This window comes from Poecilia reticulata, linkage group LG17 (genome assembly GCF_000633615.1).
Source record: "Poecilia reticulata strain Guanapo linkage group LG17, Guppy_female_1.0+MT, whole genome shotgun sequence".
In the NCBI taxonomy this organism is placed as follows: Eukaryota; Metazoa; Chordata; class Actinopteri; order Cyprinodontiformes; family Poeciliidae; genus Poecilia; species Poecilia reticulata.
In genome coordinates, this window is record NC_024347.1 from 19,108,257 (window position 1) to 19,116,650 (window position 8,394).

At 40.6% G+C, this 8,394-nt stretch overlaps 1 protein-coding gene across 3 annotated transcripts in view; it reads left to right on the forward strand.

Moving 5' to 3' along the window:
* The first annotated feature begins 6,791 nt into the window (after positions 1–6,791).
* The window catches only part of LOC103479575 (tetratricopeptide repeat protein 39C), a 9,609-nt gene continuing 8,006 nt past the window's right edge, over positions 6,792–8,394 (forward strand). For all 3 annotated transcript variants that reach the window (XM_008434082.2, XM_008434083.2, XM_008434084.2), the window contains exons 1-2: positions 6,792–7,263; positions 8,220–8,268. In XM_008434082.2, coding sequence (XP_008432304.1) covers positions 7,118–7,263; positions 8,220–8,268 — 195 coding nt within the window. In that variant the 5' untranslated portion in view covers positions 6,792–7,117. The remainder of the gene's footprint in view (positions 7,264–8,219; positions 8,269–8,394) is intronic.

Sequence of the window (8,394 nt, forward strand, 5' to 3'; positions counted from 1 at the left end):
CTTTACTGCTACTACCATACTTTGGGGCAGTGAGGCCCAGAAGCCCACAGCCACATTGTCTGGATTCAAGGCATTRCCGTGACCAAAAAATTTTAATCAACAAAAGTTGACACACTGCAGTGTTCARCTCTTGTTGTACAYTGTAACAGTTGTACACCTCAACCGATGAAGGAATCACATCCTTCACCAAAGGAAATGTAAATGTTGGAGATAACAAGGACCAACAAGCTACAGCCGAGAGTGACATGAGAGTGTATGAGCAAATATGGAGCGATATTTTATATCTTTCTTAATCATACTTATAACGTATATGTTAATCTTCTTTGTATAAAGTGTTCGCTGTAAATCYGTGGTTACACCAAGAGCTGCCAGTCATTATGATTAACAGCTGCTATCCATCGCCGCACCTTTCGTTAAAATAAAATGACAAGTTTGGTTTTGACCTTTGTCTGTTTATGCAGTCGACCGCGCAGCACCTTGTGACCATTTTACTGAGAACTCAACTAAATAAAAGCAATATTTTAATTAACTTGTGTTTATTTAATTGCCTAATTAACCGCTACAAGGCTTGATTTTACCATCACTGTTATGATAAAAAAAATGTATGCTTACTACCGGTTACCTTTGTGTTGACTAACATATGGTAGTCTGCTGTRATAAACACTCAATATCGTCAAAGTCAGTTCATCTATATAAAGGACGTACACTTTCTGACAAATTGTGACCTCCGGTTGGTCAGTTGCTGACAATTACCCTGGAATGTTTGGGGGAGGATTGCTCTACGTTTGCATTGGGGCGGAGCCGGCATGTCAATTGTTTCCTGGAAGTGATAGACAAAGTTCAAATCCTCTTGTGGGATGTTTTTGTTTGTTTTGTTTTAACTCAATATACAATAATTTATTTTTATTTTGTGTCTTTTGATGAAAATGCTGCAACAAATGGAGCTAAAGCGGAAGTTCAGACTGGAAGACTCTGCTCCCTCCGTTCGCCCATCGACGTCATGCTCATCTCTGACCTCAGCGCTGGACCTCACCCGGCGCGTTCAATCGGCAATCAGGCTCTGCATAAAAGCATAAAAGGATCCACACCCAAGCCGTCAGCCGCTTCCCAGCTGCGTTCAACCCACCACCGCCCCTTCTCCACCCACATCCTTCAGCTCTCTAGGATAGCACCCTTTCCTGACCACCACCACCAGTGTCGGGCCCCAGGGGAGAGCATCCGTAATCGGTTATCGGGATGTTCATCGAGTTCACATCAAATCTCAGCTCAAATTAGCTGCCGGGGTCCGAGCGCCAAAGAACTGCTATTCATTCTGTCATTAAATCTTAATTGTTCCCCTTTTGTCCATCTGAGTCTTTCCAGATTGAACTACATATAAGTAATGTTAAATCAGATGAAGAAGTAAAGCATGGTGGGCTGCCAGGCTTATAATACACCGGGGTAAACCCTGCTATGTTTACTGTATCTGCAATGTTTTACTGTATCTCCAATGTTCAATGCAAAAGGAAACTTCTGGAGATAAAATTTGACATCTGATAAACATTGGCAATAATGTTAAATGTCAAGGATAACGTTAAGCATTATCCTTGATGAAAGAATTTATCTATGTACATTGGCAAGGAGTTAGTAATTATTCTATGTCTGTATCCGATTCATTCAACACAAAAGTAAAAATCTCGATTTATACTTCGTGGCAGTTCGTTACCAGAAAAAACCCCCGCTTATCTCTTAAAACCAAATTAATAACAAGTAGTTTATAAAACAAAAGCTCTTTCAAAATAACGCTTACTGATTAGATACAAGACATTTACCGTTGGCAAATTTCGCAAAAGTAAAAATCTGAAGTTCACTTYGTGGCACTTGGTTACCAGTAAACACTCATCTCTTAGCAACAGATTAGCAACAAAAATTGCTATTGTTCAAAAAACAGGATTTCTTCAGCTCTCTCTCAGATGATTACTTTATGGAACTTGGTTACCAGAAAACGCGATCATCTCTTAGAAACAGATTAACAGCGTAGCAACAAAAATTCTTATTGATAAAAAAATATGTTTCTCCCGCTCTTTTGAAATGCCACTTATTTTACACCAACAAGAATTATGCAGTTGGTGAATTTTGCAGAAAAGTTTTTTTTGTCATTAGTGGCATATATATTAAACACACATTCAACACAAAAGTAAAAATCTCGATTTATACTTCGTGGCAGTTCGTGACTAGAAAAAACCCCGCTTACCTCTTAAAACCAAATTAATAACAAGTAGTTTATAAAACAAAAGCTCTTTCGAAATAACGCTTACCTGATTAGATACAAGACATTTACCGTTGGCAAATTTCGCAAAAGTAAAAATCTGAAGTTCACTTTGTGGCACTTGGTTATCAGTARACACACTCATCTCTTAGCAACAGATTAGCAACAAAAATTGTTMTTGTTCAAAAAAACATAGAATTTGTTCTGCTTTCTCTAATGTTTACTTTATGGAACTTGGTTACCAGAAAACGCGATCATCTCTTAGCAACAGATTAACAGCGTAGCAACAAAAATTCTTATTGATAAAAAATATGTTTCTTCCGCTCTTTTGAAATACCACTTATTTTACACTAACAAGAATTGTGCAGTTGGTGAATTTTGCAGAAAAGTTATTATTTTTGTCATTAGTGGCAAATATTTTAAACACACATTCAACACAAAAGTAAAAGTTTGGATTTATACTTTGTTAATTTATACGTTGATAAGTTGTCCAATTTCTTTATATTGCTGTCCGCTGGAACATTATCAGGTAATATGTTATGTTCTGGGACATGAGTATGGTCTGATTTAGGCTGCTCAACAACAGGTTTCAGATAAGTTTTAGAAGGAAAGACAACCTTGTATTCCTCAACCACTCTAGAAATTTCTTGCAGAGGACCGGGAGTGTTATACAAAGGATAGTCGTCTTCCTCCTCTGAGTTGTACTCAATTTCAGGTTTATCATGATCAGTAGTGTGGTATTGGCGTGTGTTTGGGCGGCTGGTTTTCTCCCGGACCACAGCAGGATTTTCAGGGACAGCTGGCAAGAACCCGCAAGGTAACAAAAGGTCTCTGTGGAGAGTTCTGGTCGGGCCATCCTGGTTCTCAGGTTTAACTGTATATACAGGTAAGTTGTCTTTTTGATTTACAACTACATGGACAACGGATTCCCACCTGTCTGATAACTTGTGTTTACCCCTAATCCTAACATTCCTTACCAACACACGATTACCAACATCCAAGACAGATTCGGTTACATGTCGGTCATATCTGATTTTGTTCCGTTCAGCCACTTTAGCAGCATTTTTACTAGCCAGTTGGTAACTCTCTCGAAGGTGAGATTTGAGAGCTTGGACATACTGCGAGTGGGATTGTTGCTGGCGATGACTCAAAGTAACATTAAAAGCAAGGTCTATGGGTAATCTAGGCTGCCTACCAAGCATTAACTCGTATAGTGTAAACCCAGTACTTTCATGTTTGGTACAGGTACAAGGGGCTTCACAAATTCACACCAATGTTTTTTGTTCTCATCGGTGAGTGTACCTAGCATGTTTAATAAGGTTCTATTAATCCTCTCTACTGGGTTTCCCCTGGGGTGGTAGGGTGATGTTCTAACTTTCTGTATTCCGGCTAGGTTACATAGCTCTTTAATAGTTTTTGATTCAAAGTCTGCACCTTGATCGCTGTGCAATTTTTCTGGGAAGCCATAGTGGATGATAAAGTTTTCCCACAGGGCTTTGGCTACAGTACGAGCCTTTTGATTCGGTGTAGGAATTGCTACAGCATACTTTGTAAAGAAATCAGTGATAACAAGGACATCTTTAGTATTGCTGCGATCTGGTTCGATTGTCAAAAAGTCAATGCACAGTAACTCGAGAGGTTTGGTTACTTGAATGTTTACTAARGGCGCTGCCTTCTCTGGCAGGGTCTTTCTGCAAACACGCTACCGGCTACAGGTTTTGATTTTTTGATCAATATTTGAGGCCATTTTTGGCCAGAAAAATCTGGTTCGGATCAAATCAAGGGTTTGGTCAAAGCCAAGATGACCCATGTCATCATGGAGGCTTTTCAACACCATAGATCTGAGGCTTTCAGGGAGAATAAGTTGATACTGGATTTCTTCACCTACTTGCCTTCTGTACAAAATCCCATTTTGCAGCTCAGGTTTGTTCAGCTCACGCAGAAAGATGGAAAGTTGTGGAATTTCTTTTCACACCACAGGAGATGGTGTTTCACCTGTTTCCAGCTGATGTATGATTTCATTGATAGCAAGATCRCTTCTTTGACTTTGACTCAATTCTTCTTCTGACATGCTTGGGATGACAGGAAAAACGCTGCACTGATCAAAACTGTCATGGACCGCGATAGCAGTCATAGACAGAGATGTTACAATGGGACAGGTAAAATCATAAAGATCTGCATCAAAAGACTGAAATACTAGATGTTTTTCACAGATTGCATTTACAGCATGAGAAGGAACATGAGTGAAAGGATCTGTGCCAGGTAAGTGAAGTTGTACAAATTGGCGGATTCGCTCCTGTTCTTTCAGGGAGWCAAGATCATTTACTGGTTCAGGATGTGGACGGCGAGACAACCCGTCTGCATCCGCATTCTATCTTCCAGTTCTATATCGAAGCTGAAACTCAAATGACGATATAGCAGATAACCAACGATAACTTGTTGCATCTAACTTAGCGGTGGTTAAAATATAARTTAGAGGATTGCTGTCAGTTATCACTGCGAAAGGACTGCCATACAAGTAGTCACAGAACTTTTCTGTTACCGCCCACTTGAGGGCAAGAAACTCAAGTTTGTGAGCAGGGTACCGGCTTTCGCTTCTCGATAAGCCTCTGCTCGCGTATGCGATAACACGCATCTCTCCCTCTTGCTCCTGATACAGAGCTGCCCCTAGTCCAGTTGTACTGGCATCTGTATGTAATACATACTGCAGCTTGGGATCGGCAAAGCCCAACACCGGAGCAGTAGTTAGTTTGTGTATTATTGTTTCAAATGCTTGTTGACAGCTCTCTGTCCATCTCTCCCCAAAAGGAGATTTTGGCTGAAAATACTGGTCACGGTTTAGCCGAAAGCTACTTTTCTTGCGCAGAGGGGGATATCCTGCAGTTAAGTTAGTAAGGGGTTTAACGATTTTAGAGAAATCTTTAATAAACTGTCTATAATACCCCGCAAAAYCTAAGAAGGAACGGAGTTCTTTTAGGTTTGTAGGACTTGGCCAAGTTGTTAAAGCAGCAACCTTTTCAGGGTCTGTTTCAACACCACTCTGAGAGACTATGTGCCCCAAATACCTCACAGATGTCTGGAAAAACTTACACTTCTCAAGTGATAGTTTTAGACCATATTCTTGGAGACGAYTGAGCACATTGAGAAGACGTGTTTCATGTTGTTCAAGGGTTTCTGAAAAAACTATAAGGTCGTCCAAAAAGACCAAGACTTCCTTAAGGTTTATGTCGCCCATACACCTCTCCATCAGCCGTTGAAATGTGCTGGGAGTGTTAGTTACACCCTGCGGCATGCGGTTGAACTCGAAAAATCCCAGTGGGCACACAAAAGCTGTCTTGTGCTTATCTGCCTCCTCAACTTCCACCTGGTAATAACCACTTTTGAGATGCAGGACCGAAAACCATTTCGACCCACTAAGTGTTGAGAAAGTTTCTTCCAGATTAGGAAGTGCGTAAGCATCTTTGATTGTGTTCTGGTTTAGCTTTCGATAATCGACGCAAAGTCGTACATCTCCATTTTTCTTCCTTACTACCACGATAGGTGAGGAAAAAGCTGACTCGGATAAGTGGATTACCCCTGCCTCTAACAGTTCCTGCAAATGACGACGTACAGCATCGACGTCTTGTGGCAGTATTGGGAGGCTTACTAGGGGTAACCGGGAGCGGCGGAAAATCYTCTTCGTCAGCCTCTAGTTGAAGAGCGCCAAKAGCCGCGCCGACATAGTCGTGGTCTTTTCCCGAAGCAACAGTGCAGGTCTTATCCAACTTGTTGTGGTCACTGGTTCTTTTTTGGGCTATTTTAGGCATCTTCCTGAGAGTAAGATAATCTTACAAAGTAGAAAAGTTCTTAACTGAGCKCTTGTACACACAAGAAATTGCAAAGCAAGAGTTCTTGTACTGAGAGCACGGCGTACGACATCTTACGCTACCGCCATCTTGGCCTCTCTGCCTCTCCTCTCTCTCACGTCAGAGAACGCAGCAACCCCATTGGCTGAAACTAGTCACATGGGTTATACATAAATGTGACCCTTCAGAATAAGAGAGTTCGCTGACAAAGCAAAACTGKTTTATACAGCTTCTCTAATCAATTAAAATATCAAAAATCAAATACAGCAATTATAATGTCTCTAATTGTTGCTCTTTTTTTATTTTTATTTTTTTGACAGTTTTAAGATCGATTAATTCCCTATTTATTTACTTCCTATTTATCTAATTTACTATTATTTTTATGAAGMGGCTATTTCAACCTGGGTTACACCTGCGTTTCGGCAGTTGGAAATTTTGCTCGTTTTTCGCTTTTTACGTCGTGGTCGTAACTCCGATCCCCAATAAAAATAATAGCTCCAATGCCGGGATCAAGCTGCACGTTTTGATACCACTTTTGTGCGTGGGCACGCAGCGGTAAAATAAATAAAGAATTATAATAAAGAGACATTCTATTGGGTGTAGAACAATAGGCGCCTGCCCTAATAATGTCGTTACATTTTACGGGACAGATGTTTGAAGGTTTTCTATGGTCTAACCGAGAATATGATATTTCCGGATGAACTTGAAGGTAGCACATTTCCTGTCTCCACAGGAACACAAACCCGTGGTCAGACAGGCGGCAGAATACGGAACACAGCGGCGCAACCCTCCAGACAAAACAACGGTCAACCCACACTATCAGTTGTTTGCAGCTATTTATGTCGTCTATGTAGGTTATTAGTCTGCTAATGTAAACAACACAGACATGACAGCGACTGTTCAGAGCTGCGCAACGGGTTGAGACTGTTTTGACTGCGAGTAAACTATCCAGAGCCACCGCACCCCCCACACGGAATCTCTCGGGTACTCGCCTCCAGCTGCGGCGGCGGTATCGGGTATCCTAATGGCGGACCCAAGAGCAGCAGCTACCGGGAACTCCGAGGAGGAGAAGACGGAGCATGTAAACGACGCAGAGCTGGCTCTGAAAGGAATCAATATGCTGCTCAACAACGGATTCAAGGAAAGTGATGAGCTCTTCAAGACATACAGGTCTGTGTGGGTCTCCAGGCAGTTTTCAGGTTAAACCACCAACTGCATATCTTTTTAGTTATTCCTTATAAAATGAAGTAGCATAAGCAGTGTGTTTATGTTTGTCTTAGTTTTTTTTTGTAAGCGCCAGTATCTTTGTCCTACTTGTCTGGTGAGTTTCACCTTAGGATTTGGTCACAAACTGGATTAGATTAATGCCCCAAGAAAATATTCAGGCAGACCAACTTGTTTATGAGAAAATWGTAATGGATTAATAAAATGGCTGATTTATGTTTGGTGATGGGGCGTTGTAGTTATTTCAGCAATCATTACTCTATAYATGTTTTTAAAGAGGTTTGCTTGTTTAGCAAGTTGTCATTCCTGAAATGCCTGTCCCAACTGAAAAGTTTCCATGAATTAACATCCTTTTCACTTGTTTTGGATAGATCCAAAACACTTTGTTGGATATAAATGAGCCCATATAGGAGTTGAAAAGCTAAAAATAAACAACARACTAATCTATACTCTTTTAGTACAATCCACTTACTGGTTTTAGACTGTATTCATTCTCCTGCCATGCTGTGTTGTCATAAGAGCTTATTATCTAAAGCGAAGAGTATGCTTTAAGGCTACATGTTGATGTCACAGAAGGCTGCCCCTATGTGTCCTGACCCCTGGTGAAAAGCAAAATGTCAGTACTCCCACTAATTGCTCTAAGCACCGAGTGCCATCCTGCTTTGACAGCATAAGTAAGAAAACATGGAGGGGAGTGAAAGACACCAAGGCAGAGTAAGSCATACACTGCCATGCTTTATGATGCATTTGGTATTTGCTTCTGATATGTCTTCACTTGTTAATATCTGTCTTCGGAATCACAGTAGTGTTTTGTTTGGCTTTGAAACAGACTTGGCACAAACTTAGTTGCTGTAATAATGATTACAAAGCCCCCTACTCATGTTCTGTTTCCTCTTTTTAAGGAACCACAGTCCTTTGATGAGTTTCGGTGCRAGTTTTGTGAGTTTTCTGGTAAGTACAGAATTGTTCTGTCAGCATGACGTCATTTAGTTTCAGATCTCTGTTCTTATTTCACTTTCATTTTTACCTTAAAACAGTTTAATTTGAAAAAAACATTAGAAGAGCTATTAAATAATA